Source organism: Branchiostoma lanceolatum, chromosome 9, assembly GCF_035083965.1.
Source record: "Branchiostoma lanceolatum isolate klBraLanc5 chromosome 9, klBraLanc5.hap2, whole genome shotgun sequence".
NCBI lineage: Eukaryota > Metazoa > Chordata > Leptocardii > Amphioxiformes > Branchiostomatidae > Branchiostoma > Branchiostoma lanceolatum.
This window is the reverse complement of record NC_089730.1, coordinates 16,636,483-16,658,160: the sequence shown is the minus strand read 5'-3', so window position 1 is coordinate 16,658,160 and position 21,678 is coordinate 16,636,483. Positions and strand designations below refer to the sequence as shown.

General features: G+C 46.2%; 1 protein-coding gene across 1 annotated transcript; it reads right to left on the bottom strand.

The window, feature by feature from the left end:
- Positions 1-439: 439 nt before the first annotated feature.
- Positions 440-20,419, bottom strand: LOC136442626 (sucrase-isomaltase, intestinal-like). Its single transcript, XM_066439572.1, has 30 exons — positions 20,024-20,419; positions 19,033-19,077; positions 18,536-18,580; positions 17,897-17,941; positions 17,290-17,444; positions 16,405-16,576; positions 15,961-16,060; positions 15,033-15,172; positions 14,456-14,581; positions 13,885-14,016; positions 12,782-12,901; positions 11,908-12,021; positions 11,165-11,249; positions 10,585-10,705; positions 9,971-10,211; positions 9,344-9,407; positions 8,824-8,922; positions 8,200-8,298; positions 7,680-7,778; positions 7,056-7,154; positions 5,499-5,533; positions 5,036-5,152; positions 4,586-4,734; positions 4,247-4,331; positions 3,748-3,804; positions 3,115-3,245; positions 2,685-2,773; positions 2,264-2,313; positions 1,752-1,949; positions 440-1,563 (listed from the first exon to the last, which is right to left on the bottom strand). The coding sequence occupies exons 1-30, from the start codon at positions 20,417-20,419 to the stop codon at positions 1,486-1,488; spliced, it is 3,486 nt and encodes a 1,161-aa protein (XP_066295669.1). The 3' UTR covers positions 440-1,485.
- Between the last annotated feature and the right edge of the window lie 1,259 nt (positions 20,420-21,678).

The window sequence follows — 21,678 nt, the reverse complement described above, 5'->3', positions numbered from 1 at the left end:
AGCACCAAGATGTCCAGGAAACTGCAGAAGCCAGAAACCATCTCTTCAGATTGCCACCCCCCCCTCACTGGACACGTTGTCGACCTCGCTGCGTCCTAGATTGAATTTGAGTTAGCCTTGACTTTACAATGGGAATACCATGCAAAACGTTCAAGTATGACTAAAATTACAACAAATCAAACAAAGCGTAAAAAGATTATTTTTTTATCGATGAAATTCGTTTAGCGCGGTGTCAAATCGCTCGGTCGCAGCGAGGTCGCCAACGCGTCGCGGGTCCTGTGAGATGGGGGCTTTTAGACTGTACACATCTCTACCCAGTGCCGAAAAAGGGTCGACAGCGCAGGGTAGACAGCCCAGCTGTTTTCGCAAACCCGGATCAACGCAGGATTTGAACCCGGTACCTCTGGGTTCTGGGCCAAACACCCTGCCACTGCCACTGCCACTGCCATACCGAAAGATCGTTAAATGTATTAATGTTCAATGTAATAGTCACTGACATAGATGATGTCCATAGATAAATACTGGTCCAAAGAGCAATGCAGCACTGCTCTATAATTACTGAATGAATTCGAAGCCCAATTAAAGTTCAAATCGCTTATTCAGTGTCAGTTGTCGTCATTCAAGTTTCTGAACTAGAAGATACTTTCAATAAGTTGTATGACTATGTCGATGTATTAAATTCTAATATATAGTACTCCGTTTTCAGACATTACAAACCATACTTTTGTCTTCATTATGATGAAATACAAGACCTACACTGAGTGAAGAGGGAGGGCATCTTCCCTGTCTGTGTGTGTATGTTTGTTTGCACAATAAGAAGGCCAACTGTTGATAAGATATAAAAGAACACATAGCAAGACGAGTTTTTCCTAACCACACTGACATTCTTTTTGCAATCTAACTTTTGTCAGGCATTGTCAGGCACATTATAAAAAACACATAGGCTGAGGGTCACCTGGAGAATTTGGTAGAATACTGAATGCTTTTGGATGCGCACGGGACTAGTGGGTACTTTATCGCATACTGTAAAAAAAATTTCATTTCTACTTCCTAAAATTACCATCCATTGGAAAATAACTCCCCCTTCTGGGGTTTAGGACTCCTTTAAAGGCATGACTATGTATTGTCCTTTTCTGAGCTGATATTAGATACTTACCGGTCCTCAAGTTTATTAGTCATTTTGTACATTATGCAAGTCTGGATATTTTTCTTCTGTCTTCAAGTGACATCCACTGCGGATCTGTTTTCATTTTGTTGACACTAGCAGGGCTAGGGGTGTCATATTTGTTCGTGCAGAATCTGGCTGCTTGGTTCTGCACCCTCTCCAATTTATCCTTGTTTTTCTTTTTGTGTTTGTTTGTTTGTTTATTAGTTTGCACAAATACGATAAGAAACAGAGGCAAATATATATACAAATTGTGTATGGATCCCATACTGTTGACCCCCCGAATGTCACTGCGAACGTTTCACTTCTTTATCTGTTGGTCACCTTTGACCCCAGATGACCCGTAGACTGAAGGTGATGGCCAGGTCCAGGTCATTGAGGTCAGTCAAGAGAAGAACCTGGGAGAAACGTAAAACATTAGTCACTTTGACTATCAGACAAATCGCTTTGTACGAATGTTTAGTGACATATACAACGACACACAGTGATGTTCCTCCATGAAAATCTCTCATAAATATTGACTAGGAGGCCTAAAACTGAAAGCAAATGATTCTGAATTCATTAGTTCCTTCTTTGGTTAGCTTACCTGGTTATCTCGATCGTACTGAACTCTGCTTGCCGCGACAGTCTGTAGCGGGCCGCCGAAAGGACCTGCGCGGACCGTAGGCGTCCCTGTGCCGAGGGCGAGCCCGCACACAGACACGGTGCTGTACCGGAGGTCGGCCCAGTGACCAGCGGTCGGTCCGCCAAGAGGGACGTTCAAAACTTCACACAGCAACTCGGTCTGTGTTTGAAAATAAGGGCTAAAGGAGTCATACGTTTTTATCATTTCTTATTTAATGATATAGATGATATCATAGATTTACACATGTATTGGAACAATTTTGAAAGTGCTAATCTCTAAGCAGATCTAACGGTTGCAAAGACCGTATCCAACTGGCAAAAGGAGTTTTTATTGCAACCGGAGACAATAAAAACTCCTTTTTCCAAATGGATACGGTCTTTGCAAGCGTTAGATCTGCTTGGAGATTAAAAGTGCGTCATTCGTGGCAATAACAAAAAAAAATAGTTATGAAAAAAAGCGTAACAAGAACTTACCGACGACGCCTTAAAGTTGATGAAGACGTAGTCTTGGCGCTCTACGGAATCTGTTTGTATAATTCATACAAAAAGTCATGGAAATGTCGAGAGTAAGTGGGAAGTCCAGTTGGATGGCATAGACTACATGGCCGGTAAAGAGAGTGCAATAGAGTCACTTATACAAAGTTTGCCATGGAATGACTAGAATTGTGGGGTCGTATGGCGTAACGGCAGGGTGCTCGGCACAGAACCAAGCTGTCCCGTTCGAATCTCCTTGACGCCACCGATGTTGTGTCCTTGGGAAAGGCACTTTACACGACTTTGTCATCTTAACGTGGCACTATTAAAATGAGTTATTAAAAACTTGAGTGCAGTGCCACGTCGTCCTTGTCTGTCAAAGAGCGAAGTAAAATAAATGACTAGAATAGGTTTGCTTTACCAATAGATTCTCCGTCGTCCCAGAACAATGTCCCGGATGCTGCAGACGAGTCGTCCATGGCAACCAGCAGACCCATTGGGTTCTTCCGGCTGAGGGGAAAAGAAATTAAACACTAACATTTACAAAATTAAATTTCTTTCATCAGTAAGTGACCCATCACCCAACTCCTGCAAACTATTGACGCTCGACGCCACCCAGTTATGTTTGCCTTAATTCTATTCAAACAAGATTACCGTTTTACACAGTTTAACAGTCTAATCATCAAACTTTAAAGCCATTTTTGGTAACCATATAGTCATTCAGCATATGCAGCTTATAGAGTATAAAAACAGATATTTGGGACTTAAACGTTGACGGCAACAAGACTGTAATGCATTACTCACTACAGTCATCACTAGCTAAATAAAGTCATGTACGGAAATACACGTACCTATACACAGTAGTGTTAGCAGGTTGCTGAGTCGGCAGAATGGTTCCACCCCGAACATGAACGTTGATTTTGTTCAGCGGAGCATCCAGGGTCACAGTCTGACCCCTGTACTGACCTTCGACCTGATGACCCTGGAAAACGTTTGAAAATACTTAGAGTGTTTTAAAAAGGTTTTATACTTACTTTACTCGATACATAGTGTCTATGTTACAAATATGTATTGAGAAAGAAAACAAATATATACATTAAGTAACCACAACCATCTTTCACTGCCGAAATGTAGAACTGAGAGTCTTAAAACATCTCTTCTGTACCAAGCGACGCTGCTCCACAACAAATCTCTTTACAAGCACCCTTATCTATGTATTTTACTTATACGGTACATATTTCGGCATTTGTAGTTGTATTACTGATTTTTGATAAGTCGTTTTCTCTTGAAAATTATGAATATTTTAAAATCAATATTGTGTAAATTAGCTGTAATTCAGACTGTTGTCTTGGCTGTCTGCAAAATGCTAATAAAGATCTTTTGACTTTGACTTTGATATCACCACGCAAACGGAGTCTGATATTATGATACATTTTCATTCCGGTTGACGGTTGGCATGGATTTGATTTAAAATTCCTGCTTACCGTAAAATAGTCGTACCAGGGAGTGTCCGGGAAATACGCGTCCACCGTGGCGGTGTCCTACAGGGTGATTGAAATGGAGTTCAATTTATGTTAATATGTACATGGTGTATATATGTAAATACTTTGCGTTTGGGAACGCATCTATAAGCAGCGACACCTGTGCTGCAGTGCAATGTGAAACAGTCAGAATTGCCCTGAAGAAGGTGACAGATGGTCATCGAAACGTCGGTTGAATAAATTTCTTGGTTGTGTAAAAAGAGTATTTCTATTCAGTTCAATTTATGCTTTATAGCTTTCGAAACAACGACTGTCGTATGATTGAATTGTCACAGTACGATTGGCAAAATACAATATTTGATCTGGTCCAAATGTATCGAGGTTTAATTTATGACTACGTTTCATCAAATACAAATAATAATCTCTGTCATTTTCTTATGACATTCAATAGCTACGTAGGAATGGCTTGGTCAAAGCAAAGCAAAATGAAAAGGTCTCCTACCGGAGTTAGTAAAGGTGAGATGAGCAGCCCGCTGCCCCACAGAAACTGTCTGTCAACGTTCCACGTGTTGGAGTCCGTCGGGAACCTGGATAAAAGGTAGCAGGTATACAGAAATTGTTCTCTGGTGTCTATGATCTTAGTAGCCTCTACCAGGCTCCGCCGATGGCTGGAAAAAAAGTGAAATTGGCCAAATAGAGGGAATAGTAGGCTAAGGGAGTCAGCTGGGGAGAGAGGGTCCAATATGCTTTGTCTTCGAACATTTTTAAGTATATTCAAAAGAATAAAAGAACTCAAGAAATAGATTAACTGGTGGTATGTAAATGAGCCTTCGTGTCTTACTCATGGAGGAGTGGCCTGACGACCGTTGTCCCGGCAACGTGGGCGTGGTAGAACAGTGTGTACAGGTAGGGCAGCAGGGTGTAGCGCGTCATCATGACGTCACGGGAGGAGTCGATCATGCTCTGACTGAACACAGCCGGGTCCTGCTCCTGTATTTGATGACATCAATCCAGGTCCAGAAAACCAAACACGCAAGAAACTATGTTGATGGTCAATCGAACGAGATTCATTTAAATTTTGACAGAATTAAAAATCCTTCTGCAAACTCATGTGCAAGAAGCATCGTGACAAGTATGGTTCGAACAACACTTGGATGCATGTATCTAAACACTTAAGTCACACTGTTTCATATGCGTTTTGGTGTAGCTAAGTTCTGGGGAAAAGATTGTCATCTACACATCAAGGCAACACACGCACGCACGCAGAAGCAAACAAGCAAAATAAACGTACAATGGTACTGTTCAAGTTGTGGTTGCGTGCGAACGGGTAGAAGGCCCCGAGCTGCATCCACCGCTGGCACAGCTCCTCCGTCGTGTTCTGGAGAAAACCACAAATGTCGGCTCCGATCTGGAGTGAAGAAGGCTTAAGATATGAATACTTATCTGCATGCCAAAAGTGTATCTGTTTCCTTTCACGAATAAACACAGAAACCCAAAGCCCCACCTACCTTCGTCAAAACGTAAGAGTTGCAAAATACAAAAATAGACATGCAAATTATTTGACGGACATCCAGCCACTCTCTCATTGATCAAGCCGAAACTCGTCATTCTCTCATTCAAACTGCTAAATGTGATGGACAGTCAGGATCAGGATTAGTTAAAGATTGATAAAGACCAGTTAGTGTAATTTCTATTTTGCGGTAGGCCTTATTATGAAGAGCAACAGTCCCCATGAATGACTCGATAACACTTACGTAGGGGATTCCGAACAGTCCGAACTCTAACATCCCTGTAACAAAATAAAAGTAACAAAGATCAATAGAAAAACAAGATTGGCAACATAAAAAGATGTTGCCATGGCGACGGTGGTCTCTGTTAACGTTTTCGTTTTTAGCCCACATTCAAATAAGGACCTCGCATAATTTAAATCATATCAGTCGATCACCTTCTCTACCAAAATAACACAAGTTGTCCAATGTATGAAAATCTTGTTTTCACAAAAAAAGATATCGTACCATTTCCTCATGAATTATGTAAATGAGGCCCTCTATGCAAGATTTGTCTAATAGTGGCCACATTTACTTAACTTCCAAATGGTGAAAAAATGAAATCCCCATCATTTACCACTATGGATTTATAGTATTTTGTAATTAATTATGCAAATTAAGTATCAATTTGCATAATTGATATCTGTCGATATTTATCTCTTTCTCAGTTACATACGTCATGTGTTTGAGAGTCCTATAATAAAATGCAGCTGATTTATCAACTGTCCTCATTGATTATGCAAATCAGATATTGATTTGCATAATTGGCATATGATTATGTAAATCATCACTTAAGCTATCTACACACCAAAAATTTTGATGATCCGTCATCCCCTTCTTGCGTTATTCTTTTTCAAAGTTTGAGTCAAAATCAGCTCCTGCAGTTCCAAAAAAACCGCTAGGGGGTCCAAATCTACAGGACATATTTTCCTTACACAGAGCTATCCACCACTTAAAAATCATGACTATAGCATGTTCAGAACACGAGATTTGAAAAGTGAAAGTTCCCCTGCAGTACCATAGAAAGTTGCTAGGGGGCCCAAAATCCAATCATTACAAGGTCTCCCACAGACCTACCCACCTACAAAATATTAAGACAATACATCCAGGCATTCTTGAGTTATCGTCCCATGGACTTTCACATTCCTGTACAATTCCTAGAATTCTTGCAATCTGCACACAATATAGTAAAATTTGGCTCGCCCCTGAGGCGTCGCCAATAAAGAAATGGAGTGAGAAATGGTAGTATGATACAAAAATAAGGCATGAACTCTGACATGAATGTTTCCTGTTACTCACAAAGTCCCCATCCCTAAATAAGGTACTTGAATGTGACAATTTTAGACTAAAGTCGTTCAAAGAAACACTACAATACAAATCATCCCTTCTGGTACCACCATATACTTATAATTCTTGATTTGTTAACTGTAACTTAATTTAGCTGATTTAACGGTCAATAGCTAAAATGTCATAATTGCAAATATTTTATCACTAATATTTGAGACAGTAATGTTTGTTCCCACCGTTAAAATTAAGTGCCGTGACCTACTCTATTTTCCCCCAACCGTTATATTTTCTTGACGCTAAATTAGAGTGATTTACAGTACAGTATAATGGATTTAGTGATAATATGAATATTAGAAAAGACACGACACTTTACCCCTGATGGACCAGTCCATGTCCTCCCATGCGGACTTGTTATCTCCCAGCCAGTGCCAGGAGTACTGCCCCGTCCCCACGAAGTTAGCCCGGTAAGAACCTTACCCGTGATGGACCACTCCATGTCCTCCCATGCGGACTTGTTATCCCCCAGCCAGTGCCCGGAGTACTGCCCCGTCCCCACGAAGTTAGCCCGGTAAGAACCTTACCCGTGATGGACCACTCCATGTCCTCCCATGCGGACTTGTTATCCCCCAGCCAGTGTCCGGAGTACTGCCCCGTCCCCACGAAGTTAGCCCGGTAAGAACCTTACCCGTGATGGACCACTCCATGTCCTCCCATGCGGACTTGTTATTCCCCAGCCAGTGCCCGGAGTACTGTCCGGTACCCGCGAAGTTAGCCCGGTAAGAACCTTACCCGTGATGGACCACTCCATGTCCTCCCATGCGGACTTGTTATCCCCCAGCCAGTGTCCGGAGTACTGCCCCGTCCCCACGAAGTTAGCCCGGTAAGAACCTTACCCGTGATGGACCACTCCATGTCCTCCCATGCGGACTTGTTATTCCCCAGCCAGTGCCCGGAGTACTGTCCGGTACCCGCGAAGTTAGCCCGGTAAGAACCTTACCCGTGATGGACCACTCCATGTCCTCCCATGCAGACTTGTTATTCCCCAGCCAGTGCCAGGAGTACTGCCCCGTCCCCACGAAGTTAGCCCGGTAAGAACCTTACCCGTGATGGACCACTCCATGTCCTCCCATGCAGACTTGTTATTCCCCAGCCAGTGCCAGGAGTACTGCCCCGTCCCCACGAAGTTAGCCCGGTAAGAACCTTACCCGTGATGGACCACTCCATGTCCTCCCATGCAGACTTGTTATTCCCCAGCCAGTGCCCGGAGTACTGTCCGGTACCCGCGAAGTTAGCCCGGTAAGAACCTTACCCGTGATGGACCACTCCATGTCCTCCCATGCAGACTTGTTATTCCCCAGCCAGTGCCAGGAGTACTGCCCCGTCCCCACGAAGTTAGCCCGGTAAGAACCTTACCCGTGATGGACCACTCCATGTCCTCCCATGCAGACTTGTTATTCCCCAGCCAGTGCCCGGAGTACTGTCCGGTACCCGCGAAGTTAGCCCGGTAAGAACCTTACCCGTGATGGACCACTCCATGTCCTCCCATGCGGACTTGTTATTCCCCAGCCAGTGCCCGGAGTACTGTCCGGTACCCGCGAAGTTAGCCCGGTAAGAACCTTACCCGTGATGGACCACTCCATGTCCTCCCATGCGGACTTGTTATCCCCCAGCCAGTGCCCGGAGTACTGCCCCGTCCCCACGAAGTTAGCCCGGTAAGAACCTTACCCGTGATGGACCACTCCATGTCCTCCCATGCGGACTTGTTATCGCCCAGCCAGTGTCCGGAGTACTGCCCCGTCCCCACGAAGTTAGCCCGGTAAGAATCTTACCCGTGATGGACCACTCCATGTCCTCCCATGCAGACTTGTTATTCCCCAGCCAGTGCCCGGAGTACTGTCCGGTACCCGCGAAGTTAGCCCGGTAAGAACCTTACCCGTGATGGACCACTCCATGTCCTCCCATGCAGACTTGTTATTCCCCAGCCAGTGCCCGGAGTACTGTCCGGTACCCGCGAAGTTAGCCCGGTAAGAACCTTACCCGTGATGGACCACTCCATGTCCTCCCATGCGGACTTGTTATCCCCCAGCCAGTGCCCGGAGTACTGCCCCGTCCCCACGAAGTTAGCCCGGTAAGAACCTTACCCGTGATGGACCACTCCATGTCCTCCCATGCGGACTTGTTATCGCCCAGCCAGTGTCCGGAGTACTGCCCCGTCCCCACGAAGTTAGCCCGGTAAGAATCTTACCCGTGATGGACCACTCCATGTCCTCCCATGCGGACTTGTTATCGCCCAGCCAGTGTCCGGAGTACTGCCCCGTCCCCACGAAGTTAGCCCGGTAAGAACCTTACCCGTGATGGACCACTCCATGTCCTCCCATGCGGACTTGTTATCGCCCAGCCAGTGCCCGGAGTACTGCCCCGTCCCCACGAAGTTAGCCCGGTAAGAACCTTACCCGTGATGGACCACTCCATGTCCTCCCATGCGGACTTGTTATCGCCCAGCCAGTGTCCGGAGTACTGCCCCGTCCCCACGAAGTTAGCCCGGTAAGAATCTTACCCGTGATGGACCACTCCATGTCCTCCCATGCAGACTTGTTATTCCCCAGCCAGTGCCCGGAGTACTGTCCGGTACCCGCGAAGTTAGCCCGGTAAGAACCTTACCCGTGATGGACCACTCCATGTCCTCCCATGCAGACTTGTTATTCCCCAGCCAGTGCCCGGAGTACTGTCCGGTACCCGCGAAGTTAGCCCGGTAAGAACCTTACCCGTGATGGACCACTCCATGTCCTCCCATGCAGACTTGTTATTCCCCAGCCAGTGCCCGGAGTACTGTCCGGTACCCAAGAAGTTAGCCCGGTAAGAACCTTACCCGTGATGGACCACTCCATGTCCTCCCACGCAGACTTGTTATCGCCCAGCCAGTGCCCGGAGTACTGTCCGGTACCCGCGAAGTTAGCCCGGTAAGAACCTTACCCGTGATGGACCACTCCATGTCCTCCCATGCAGACTTGTTATTCCCCAGCCAGTGCCCGGAGTACTGTCCGGTACCCGCGAAGTTAGCCCGGTAAGAACCTTACCCGTGATGGACCACTCCATGTCCTCCCATGCGGACTTGTTATTCCCCAGCCAGTGCCCGGAGTACTGCCCCGTCCCCACGAAGTTAGCCCAGTAAGAACCTTACCCGTGATGGACCACTCCATGTCCTCCCATGCGGACTTGTTATCGCCCAGCCAGTGTCCGGAGTACTGCCCCGTCCCCACGAAGTTAGCCCGGTAAGAACCTTACCCGTGATGATGGACCAGTCCATGTCCTCCCATGCGGACTTGTTATCCCCCCGCCAGTGCCCGGAGTACTGCCCCGTCCCCACGAAGTTAGCCCGGTAAGAACCTTACCCGTAATGGACCACTCCATGTCCTCCCATGCGGACTTGTTATCCCCCAGCCAGTGCCCGGAGTACTGTCCGGTCCCCACGAAGTTAGCCCAGTAAGAACCTTACCCGTGATGGACCAGTCCATGTCCCCCCATGCGGACTTGTTATCCCCCAGCCAGTGCCCGGAGTACTGTCCGGTACCCGCGAAGTTCGACCGGGTGATGATGATGCCGCGCCTGTCCGGAAACACCCTCCTCATAGCGCTAAAGATGGATAACATGTATCTATTGTTTTGTATTGTATTAAAGGAAACCCAAGCAACATTAGGGCCCGAAAATCGGATTTTTAAAAATTCTATCTTGTTAGTCATTTCTATACATGATTAGTTAAAACAACACTATCACAACGTATAGCAACGTCCATCATGCAAAAATACGACGTCGTTGTGATGTGAGAACTCACTGAAAATCGTCGCCGGGGGTTTTGTAGTTCGGTAACCTTACAATGGCCTCTCAATTATTCTTCCACAATATCAGTGGCCAACGCTTTTTAATCGCTCATCCCGTTACCAAAGTTAGGACTACTACAGTCAAACATTACAGATAATGGGTCAGAGATAAAAGCAGTTTTACTCACGAGTGAGTGGCGATGGCCATACTGTGTCCGTACAGACTGTGCACGTCGTAGTGTCTGCCCCAGTGCTGAAGGGTGTCCATACACAACGTACGCTCGTACATCCGACCGAACATGCTGATCGCTAAAGCACATGTCGTTCGTCACAACACAGCCTTTATGACAATGCTAAGAGAATTGCTTTCCAAACGGTAATTACTGCATTGTATGTATTGAGGATTGTACAGTCTTTGTAATGTGCGTGCTGGCTGTCTCCCACGTGTTGTTGCAGTCCGAATAAATATCAAATCAGAATTTGGTGTAGGTAACTTAAAATGGCAACGTCAAAGCCATTGTCATTATAAGAGAAAGACCGACGTATCCACGATCATAATGAATGAATTCCATTCATACTTTAGATTAATTGATACATTAATATAATAAAGTAAAGTAAAGTGAAGTGAAGTGAAGTGAAGTGAAATGAAATAAAATAAAATGCCCCTACATTACGAGTGACTTGCAAAGTATTGGAGAAAATTTCAATTTGCAACTTATGTCACCGACAAAGTGTATCAACTTGACGTAAAGTCAGAACGCTCCTTACCTGGTAAGTAAGGAGGATGGTTCCACCTGTCGTCGGCGCAGCCCGTCAGAGAACCGTTCACTAACGTTTTCGGCTCGTTCATGTCCTGAAAACATGTTTATATTCACATGGAAATTTATTTTGTCAGTGTGCAGATATGGGAGAGATGGAGTGGACTCACTAGAGGTGAAACGAAAGGAAGCGGTCAGGAAAGTCGGTTTTATTTTTTATTCATTTATCTATTTATTTATTATTTGTCTATTGGTTCAGCATGTACATGTAAGGGTTGCCCAACTAGCCGGAGGCTATTACTAAGGGCGAACCCATGTGCATAGGGCTGTAAGTTTTGAACCACTAACACCGGGAAGGACCCCTACTCTTTTCGATACGTGCGGTGGGTTCTTTAACGTGCTCGAGGTGTGGCTCTCCTCAAACACGGGACCTCCTATCAGAGGGGCAGTCAATTTTATCACAGGGTTTTGGGGCTCCAGCATCAATGTGCTCATTCATCAAAGGGATGAGATAACCAAGACAATGAGATAATTTCGTTGTACTCTACAATTGTCTCTCCAGTCTGTCTACTTACGGCTGTTTTGACCAGAATAAGTAATCTAGATCTGGGTGAATCATGAATTCTAAGTCTAAGATTACTCACGTAGAAGTGTATTCATGGATATTACCTATATAGCCTTGGAGAATCTAGCTATAAGATCTAGATAGGTCGAAGATATTGCTCGAACATTTTCAAGGACAGCTGTACTCACAATCCACAGTCCGTCGTAAGGAATGACTTTGTGAAAGCTCTCGCAGTGATCTCCCCACCACTGCACAGTAGTCGGATTGGTGAAGTCTGGGAATACCGTCGTCCCGGGCCAGACCTGGAAATAAGAAACGACAGCTCTGTTAATTCTTAAAAGAGGTTGTAAGATTTTCTAGAAAAACAACTATCGTCCATGGTCATACAAGAAAATAAGAAACGCGTCCGTTGAAGTTGAAGTTGTTTTATGCCTAACTGACAAAAAGAGGTTGCTAGACTTTCTGAAAAATGATCAACTCGGGTCAAACTTCAGGGAATCAAGAAAAATGCTATACTAGTTTAAGTCAAAATAACAAAGCGGTAAAGTTAGCAAAGAAAGGAAAAGGAAGCAAGATTTGTCTCTCTCCTCACCTGTTAAGCAACATTTTGGATTGTCTTCGACACTGATAAAGGCAGACTTCATCTTTAGGCCTTATCTATTTATCACCTCATTTTTTTGGATTTTATTGGAATTGCAACAGTGTAATACACGTGGGACACAGGCAGCTATTGCTGATGTCGTGACCCACACACATAATGTACCCGATTTTTACACTTGGGTGGAGTGAGGAGTGAGGAAAATCGTGTTAAGTGCCTTTTTCCCAAGGGCACTAGATCGGTGGTGCCAGGGGATTCGAACCCGGAACGCCTTGGTTCTGAGTCGAAAATCCTGCCGTTACGCCACACGACCCCACGGTCACCTCAAGACAACTCGGTTGACACTTAGACTTATAAATGTTGAGTTCTAAGTGGACAGGAAAACAATGGACCATGATGAACGTTCGAAGCGTATTTAGTGTAGTAACATTGTGATTTAAACGTTTCTTAGACCATTTTCCTACCTTCGAGACCAGGTCGGTTTCTCCGTCGGCGTTCTTGACGAAGATATCGCTCTGTAGCCCAGACTCGTACGGGAGGTAGGGCGACCCATCCCGACGGTTGGTGTTGCCGATAGCCGGGTCCTGTATGGTGACACAATCGTAGGAAGTAACTCTAAACCTAACCCTACCTCTAAGCCTAACACACCGTGCTGTAGTCCAGACTCGTGCCGGAGAAAGGGCGACCGGCCCCGCCGACTGTTGCCGCCGATTGAACCAGGCCCTGTAGAACGACACAACGGTTAGTACCCGAACCCTAACATACCGTAGTGTACGTTGATGAAGGTTAGACACATATCGCGTATACCGTAGTGTAGCCCGAAATCGTACGGGAGTAAGGGCGACCCTCCCCGACGTCGGTTTGCGATGCCAATTGCCGTGTCCTTTGAGATGCACAAAGAGTCATGTTGTTACAGTTTTGTTATCAATCATTATCTGCATGACACGTGCAAACTCCTGTTCAGAGAACATCCACAGTGTATCAACAAAATGTTTCTTTTTGCTGACTAGCTTGCGTCTATTTATTGAAGGAATTTCTCCTTCTTTTGGTGATTAAAATATTTTTTGTTTGGATTTCCCACAAAAGAGTCTTCTTTCATTTTGAGGCTACCAACTTCAACTTGCTGAAGACTTTTGTAGCCTATATACCAACTGTAATGTTTGGACCATCGCACACCGGGGCATGCCCTATTCTTTTTCGAGAGGTGTGGTGGGGTTTTTAACGTGCGTGGGACGTGGCTCTCCCCGAACACGGACCCATATTTAACGTCCTATCCGAGGGACGTCCCTAACCTGGCATATACATGTACATATATATACCTAGAATAGGTAATATATGCTAAGATTGGTATCTCTTTTGTCTTGTCAAAGTAGTAGTAGTATCCAGTATTTGATTATACTGCCCTGACACAGGGGTGGGCAGCAGTCGGCTTGTCTTCACACCACGCTTCAAGCGAATCTGTCCAGCGGGTCCACGCTGGTGAGGCCGCACACCTTAATGTTCTTCCTGACGCACTCCCACCAAGATTTCTGAGGTAGAAAAGTACCTACTAAAGATGTATTCTCACCAGAATAATGACGTATTTCTGTCCATGATCATGAAGATTCTGCACGAGATCCGGCAGTCCCTTGTACAGATCCGCGTCATAGGTGAAGTCCTTCGTGTTCTCCATGTAGTCAATGTCGCCATATTGAACGTCCTGTACACATGTAGCAACAGAATTTGATACATTCCATTCTATAGATAAATTCAACTGCGTTATAGAAGGAGACAACCCTTACTGTGTACAAATAGGCAAATATATCAAAGAATATTTAGATCTTATAATTAGTAGTGTAAGTGATACGTTAAATCCGACCGACATGTTAAATTATTCAAATACTTGTACGTAGGCTAATAATTTTGCACATCTGACTGCAACCGTTCTTTAAAGATATTTAGTGAGGATGCTCCTACTGTACTTGATGACAACGAGTTCCATTCTACTATGGTTCTCGAAAAATATGAATTTTTGAACATTTCAATCAACTCTGGTACTTAAAAGCATGACTATGCATGACTGCAAAATGCCCCAACTCATTCCAGAAAAAAAACTCATTCCAGCTACTGCCAGACGAATTAAGAGACGGTTTGCTTACGTAGGGGATGCCAGTGTCGCGGTTACGCTGCACCACCTGCCGCAGCTTGTTTGTGTCGGTGTAGTTCCACCTGCTCAGCTGGAACCCCAGGGCCCAGTAGGCCGGCATGATGGCCCGCCCGATCATCTTGGAGGGCGAAAGGTTAACACAGATGTTAACATTGAATGTTGATATTCAAGCACCTTTCCTATTTGCAGCATTTGTATGGATTGTTTGTTTGTTTCTTTCTTTCTTTGTTTGTTTGTTTAAGAACAGCCCTGTTTTTGTCTTTATGCTGCTGTCAATGTTGAGAGATGGCATGGTCTTGATCTTGATCAATCTTGTTCACAACCTGAGCATGTAAGTACTTCGTCCGTTCTTTCTTGACATGTTGTTGATGGAATTATATACATTTGCATCTGGCGTGTCAAAATAGCAATAAGGTGGTTATTTTCCCCATACAGTAAACTAAATTCTTCAAAACCCAAATCTCGAGGCCAGTTGCATCTAGCTGTGGGCATTTTTAAGACTTCTGAACACTGTCAATGTTGTGCTCTTACATCGTTGTTCGGCAATGATGTTGAAGGTACAGTCCTACCTCTGTGTACTGCTGCACGACGTTTTCCGGGGAGGGTCCGAGGAACATGTAGAAGTCCAACAGCCCGCCAATCACGCGGTACGTCACGGTTGGCATGGCGACCCTCCCCACTGACGTCACAGGGGGCTGTAACACCACTTCTGGGGACGTAAAAGACACATTGGTTTATTACAAGGTGATTTAATGTACAAATATACAATGCCAGAAAGAAAGGAAAAAACGAGAGTGGGTTGACAGAGGGACAGAAAGAGCAAGAAGGGACCGGAGAGTGACAGAGAGGGGCAGGGATGATGACACATAGAGAGACAGAGAGAGAAGAGACAGAGAGAGACAGAGAGAGAAGAGACAGAGAGAGACAGAGAGAGAAGAGACAGAGAGAGACAGAGAGAGAAGAGACAGAGAGCGACGGAGAGAGAAACCAAAGAGATAGCTAGAGAGAGAGAGAGAGAGTGGCAGAGGGAAAGAGAGAGAGAGAGTTGATTACACACACATTAATGAAAGTTTTTTTCAAGTTGTTGCCCGTAGGCTAGATTCAGGTTCAGATTTATTACAATCAACTTGCATTTTACAATGCATGTTTACATGAAATTTAACACGAAATATGTTGATAGTTACATAAAATTGAAATCGTTACATTACAAAGTATCAAAATCACGCATATCACAAGCCAACAAACATGATTAAAAACAGTTAAAACAGGTCATCGCTATGTTGTTCCAAAACAATCTGGGTAACTTTGAAGTTAACTACAATCGCATAGTATTAGATTAGTTCTTATTGTACAGCTTCAAAGCTCTAGGTATGAATGAAAGTTCGTGCCTCTTTGACCGGCTATGTGGCTAATTGCAAGTACATGTAACATGATAGGGCGGACAGACATTGGCCAACAATATAGCATTAAGTCATGACATGACTATGGAGTCCTCACCCATAGCATTACTGTTGAGGAGGAAGACACCGTTCGCGTTGCCGTCAGAGTCCTCCAGACACATGTAGAACGGCTGGTGTCCGTACAGGTTATCGGAGTTCTGTAAGGAGTAAAGGTTTTTTTAACGACAACTTCTGTTTTTATACCCCATAAGATCTATACATCCCTAATGCAGGTACTTTTGTGGGATTGGAAGGGCTACAAAGCAGTATGGGAAACGATGTGAAGTCTGCCATTTCTCACTACCTTGTGCTGAACTTGCTTTTTCACTGTTTTCTGCAGCCTCCTTTACAGGCCTGGGCGGCGCCGGCGCTAATTTTTTGGTGGAACGTTGATTCGCGATTTTCAACTTATCGGGACCAGGGTCTTTTGCTAGGGAACCCGTATTGCTGGGAACCCCGTCTAGCCGTCTTTATCACTAGGTACAGTAAACTGGATACCCACCCCTGAGGGACGTACTCCTCTGCTGAAGATGGGCCACGTTTTCCAGTTGAGGTCGTGCCTGTAGCGCCTGTGGACGTGCTCTCCCAGTCCATACAGGTTAGAACTGGCCAGCCGGGTAGACACAGACAGGAACTGGTCAGAAAACGTCAGCTTACCCACGGATGTGTCGAATCTGAAATAAACAGCATTGTATAATGATCGTACTTAGAACATTGTGCGAGGAAGTCGTGGTAAAGAGCAAAGAGAACTCACTTTCAGTTTTTGCTTGCCAGTCGTATGAAGAAGCTAGATGAGGCTAGTTGGTAATTGAATATACCCCGGCATGGCTTTTAAATCGAAAGTCTGTGCTGCCTCTGTAGTCGGTTGCTAGCACACTTGCTAGTCTCATGAATAAGCCCTTTCACGGTTCCAACTGCTCATGAGTTAAGTCTGCTGTAAGTAGCTTCGCTGTAAGAGTTAAGTAGCTTCGAAAGACCTCTGAATGTCTTTTTGGCGACGCATTAGGGGCGAGCCTAATGGTATAGCATTGTGTGCAGTTTGCAAGAATTCTAGGAATTGTACAGGAATTTGTCTACAGGAATTTTTAGTCCATAGAAATGTTTGGAATGTTAGTCAGCAGTACACGGGATATAAAGTGGAGTCATTCAGCCCCCGGGGACAATCCATCCTAGAAAACCATGACAGGCAGCCACATGTGTCAGCCAGATGTGACAATGCGCACCTGGATCCGTGAAAGAGCTTTATCAATATTTGGGAACGGGCATTCCGATAGGGAGATGTTTTGGACTTTCAAAAATAATTTTTTTCTTCGTTCATCCAGTCCCAGTGTTTGCTCATGTAGGGACGATAATAAGTATCATCTAGAAACGTGACTTAATGACTGACATTGTTGCCCCGGTGCTTCTCCTGGTGACTTTGGTGCTGAAGGGCCGGTGTGTGAAGGTGACGTCATACATGGGGTTGTCCACCGCCTGCCCGGGTCTGGGGACTCTCAGGGCCGCCTCGGGCACCTCGTACCGGGCCTCGGCAGGGTCTAAGATCTGTGGAGAAGCATCGAGATAAGAACCTGTGGCTTAAGAACCTCGTACCGGGCCTCGGCAGGGTCTAAGATCTGTGGAGAAGCATAGAGATAAGAACCTGTGGCTTAAGAACCTCGTACCGGGCCTCGGCAGGGTCTAAGATCTGTGGAGAAGCATAGAGATAAGAACCTGTGGCTTAAGAACCTCGTACCGGGCCTCGGCAGGGTCTAAGATCTATGGAGAAGCATCGAGATAAGAACCTGTGGCTTAAGAACCTCGTACCGGGCCTCGGCAGGGTCTAAGATCTGTGGAGAAGCATAGAGATAAGAACCTGCGGTTTAAGAACCTCGCATTGGGCCTCGGCAGGGTCTAAGATCTGTGGAGAAGCATCGAGATAAGAACCTGTGGCTTAAGAACCTCGTACCGGGCCTCGGTAGGGTCTAAGATCTGTGGAGAAGCATCGAGGTAAGAACCTGCGGTTTAAGAACCTCGCATTGGGCCTCGGCAGGGTCTAAGATCTGTGGAGAAGCATAGAGATAAGAACCTGTGGCTTAAGAACCTCGTACCGGGCTTCGGCAGGGTCTAAGATCTATGGAGAAGCATCGAGGTAAGAACCTGTGGCTTAAGAACCTCGTACCGGGCTTCGGCAGGGTCTAAGATCTATGGAGAAGCATCGAGATAAGAACCTGTGGCTTAAGAACCTCGTACCGGGCTTCGGTAGGGTCTAAGATCTATGGAGAAGCATCGAGATAAGAACCTGCGGTTTAAGAACCTCGCATTGGGCCTCGGCAGGGTCTAAGATCTATGGAGAAGCATCGAGATAAGAACCTGTGGCTAAAGAACCTCGTAACGGGCCTCGGCAGGGTCTAAGATCTGTGGAGAAGCATCGAGGTAAGAACCTGTGGCTTAAGAACCTCGTACCGGGCTTCGGCAGGGTCTAAGATCTATGGAGAAGCATCGAGATAAGAACCTGTGGCTTAAGAACCTCGTACCGGGGCTCGGCAGGGTCTAAGATCTATGGAGAAGCATCGAGGTAAGAACCTGTGGCTTAAGAACCTCGTACCGGGCCTCGGCAGGGTCTAAGATCTATGGAGAAGCATCGAGATAAGAACCTGTGGCTTAAGAACCTCGTACCGGGCCTCGGCGGGGTCTAAGATCTGTGGAGAAGCATAGAGATAAGAACCTGTGGCTTAAGAACCTCGTACCGGGCTTCGGCAGGGTCTAAGATCTATGGAGAAGCATCGAGGTAAGAACCTGTGGCTTAAGAACCTCGTACCGGGCCTCGGCAGGGTCTAAGATCTATGGAGAAGCATCGAGATAAGAACCTGTGGCTTAAGAACCTCGTACCGGACCTCGGCGGGGTCTAAGATCTATGGAGAAGCATCGAGGTAAGAACCTGTGGCTTAAGAACCTCGTACCGGGCCTCGGCAGGGTCTAAGATCTATGGAGAAGCATCGAGATAAGAACCTGTGGCTTAAGAACCTCGTACCGGACCTCGGCGGGGTCTAAGATCTGTGGAGAAGCATCGAGATAAGAACCTGTGGCTTAAGAACCTCGTACCGGGCCTCGGCAGGGTCTAAGATCTATGGAGAAGCATCGAGATAAGAACCTGTGGCTTAAGAACCTCGTACCGGGCCTCGGCGGGGTCTAAGATCTGTGGAGAAGCATAGAGATAAGAACCTGTGGCTTAAGAACCTCGTACCGGGCTTCGGCAGGGTCTAAGATCTATGGAGAAGCATCGAGATAAGAACCTGTGGCTTAAGAACCTCGTACCGGGCCTCGGCAGGGTCTAAGATCTATGGAGAAGCATCGAGGTAAGAACCTGTGGCTTAAGAACCTCGTACCGGGCTTCGGCAGGGTCTAAGATCTATGGAGAAGCATCGAGATAAGAACCTGTGGCTTAAGAACCTCGTACCGGGCTTCGGCAGGGTCTAAGATCTATGGAGAAGCATCGAGATAAGAACCTGTGGCTTAAGAACCTCGTACCGGGGCTCGGCAGGGTCTAAGATCTATGGAGAAGCATCGAGATAAGAACCTGTGGCTTAAGAACCTCGTACCGGGCTTCGGTAGGGTCTAAGATCTGTGAAGAAGCATCGAGATAAGAACATGTGGCTTAAGAACCTCGCATTGGGCCTCGGCAGGGTCTAAGATCTGTGGAGAAGCATCGAGGTAAGAACCTGTGGCTTAAGAACCTCGTACCGGGCTTCGGCAGGGTCTAAGATCTGTGCAGAAGCATCGAGATAAGAACCTGTGTGTAAATATTTAAGTGAGTCAACGTATCTTATAATTTCAACTTGTCTGAGTAGCATCGAAACTTAATAAAAATATGTGTATCTCAGTACACCTCTTTTACATGAAGCTACGAAGCTACCCAGCTAATGCTAGGGTTACATTTCCCATCCGGGGCCCGGCCGGGCAGTCTTTGTGAACGAAAAGTATGATATAAAAGACAACAAAAACACAAAACGTACCTAAGATTATTTAAGAGCATAGCTTGTGCAAATGTATGGGCACACACTTTGATTTTTCGTTTCCGTAAACAGCCCGGCCGGGCGCCGGTTAGGAAATGTGACCCTAGCATAAGACAAGGGTTTACAAACCTTCAAGTGCAGTCTGTGCTCTTCCTGCATCTCCACAACCACCTCAAGCGTATCCACGTCGCCGCTGTACGGGGTGGGTGGGCTCTTCAGTCGGCGCAGCCTGGCCTTGTAGCCCGACGCCGTCGTCACCACCTCCCCGTCCACCTCGTAGCCGTGGTTCGTCGGGTAGAAGCAGCTGGGCGGGCCCTGAGTGGCCGCCGGGCTCCAGCAGCAACCCCTCGCCTCGCACCGATCTCTCGTGGCCTTTTCCTCGGGGTGACAGTCGACCCTCTCCCGCTCGTCCATGGCGGGACACACGGGGTCGAGGCGGTCGCTAGTGAGCAGCACCACGGCAGTCGGCACGATTATAGCCAGCAGAACCGCCGCCACGGCACACCTTCTTCTTCTCTTTTTCATCCTGACGGGCGTCCCCAGGGAGTCGCTGGACTCTGTGTGAAAGCAATATTAGACTTCACCTAAATAATAATGATAATAATGATAATGGTTTATTGGTCAGAAATTACCCGTGCAATGACAGCCAGTGCTGAATTGCTGCAGGGTGTACACTCACATAACACACAACAGATTCATATTTGCTCCACACTTGCACTTTGCGCAAGGGTCTGGGCGGCTGCCATTCGGCGCCAGCAGGCGACCTCAATACGGCCTTCCCCAACCGAAGTCAGGTACCCATTCACTGACCTGCATGGAGTGAGGAAAGTCGTGTTAAGTGCCTTTCCGAGGGGCACAACATCGGGGCATACCAGGAGTTTCGAACCCGGGACCTCTCGGTTCTGAGTGAAACACCCTACCGATTGCGCCACACGATTCCACGGGTGAGGGCATGGAGGGGCAGTGAAATCTTACGAATTACGCAAAATTTTCGCCGCCGATTACGAATTACGTTCAAGTCTCAGAGCTGATAACGAATTAAAGCAGGAGGCTTCCCAACCGACTTAAACACTTAACGCAAGATTCAACATACTAGTTCTACGTCAAAACTATTGATAATTTCATGTTGAATACCGACTTTTGCGGACACCTCCTTGAGGGGGGCCTGCTTGGGGACGTCCCGACAACGTTAACGCTCGACACTAGATTCCGGAGCACTGCCTACATATGACGCTAAATTCAGTCAGCCTCTCTACGCTCTAGGCTCTCACACCTACCGGCAAAATGGAGTCTAATCTGATTGTTTACCTATAATGAAGTGGCACTATTGAACTACGAACTTTCACGTCAGACATTGGACTTTGGAGGCCACATCTGACCCTGAAACACAACAGCTTGCTTCAATGAATGAAGACCTTGGATGGTGGAAATTTCTATTTTCGTGTATTTCGTGCATCACCCTCGGCCTCCGCCCCGGCCCAACCGCGTTCGTGTTGTAGTCTATATTTATATGTACGACCTGTAACACCTAACTGTAGCACATCTAACTGTAAGTGTTGTTTAAATCTATGTTGTGAGGATGCTCCTACAGTACTTGGTGATAACGAATTCCAGTCTACACTAGTTCAAGGGAAACAAATTTTGAACACCTCATTTCTGGGTTAAAGGCTTGGCTATTTCTTGTTCTTTTCTGATCTTGTACTAGATATTTCGTACACCTGATAAAACAGTGTGAATCAAAATTCACATAAAAATAAAATAAACTCACACTTCACCACAGGTCA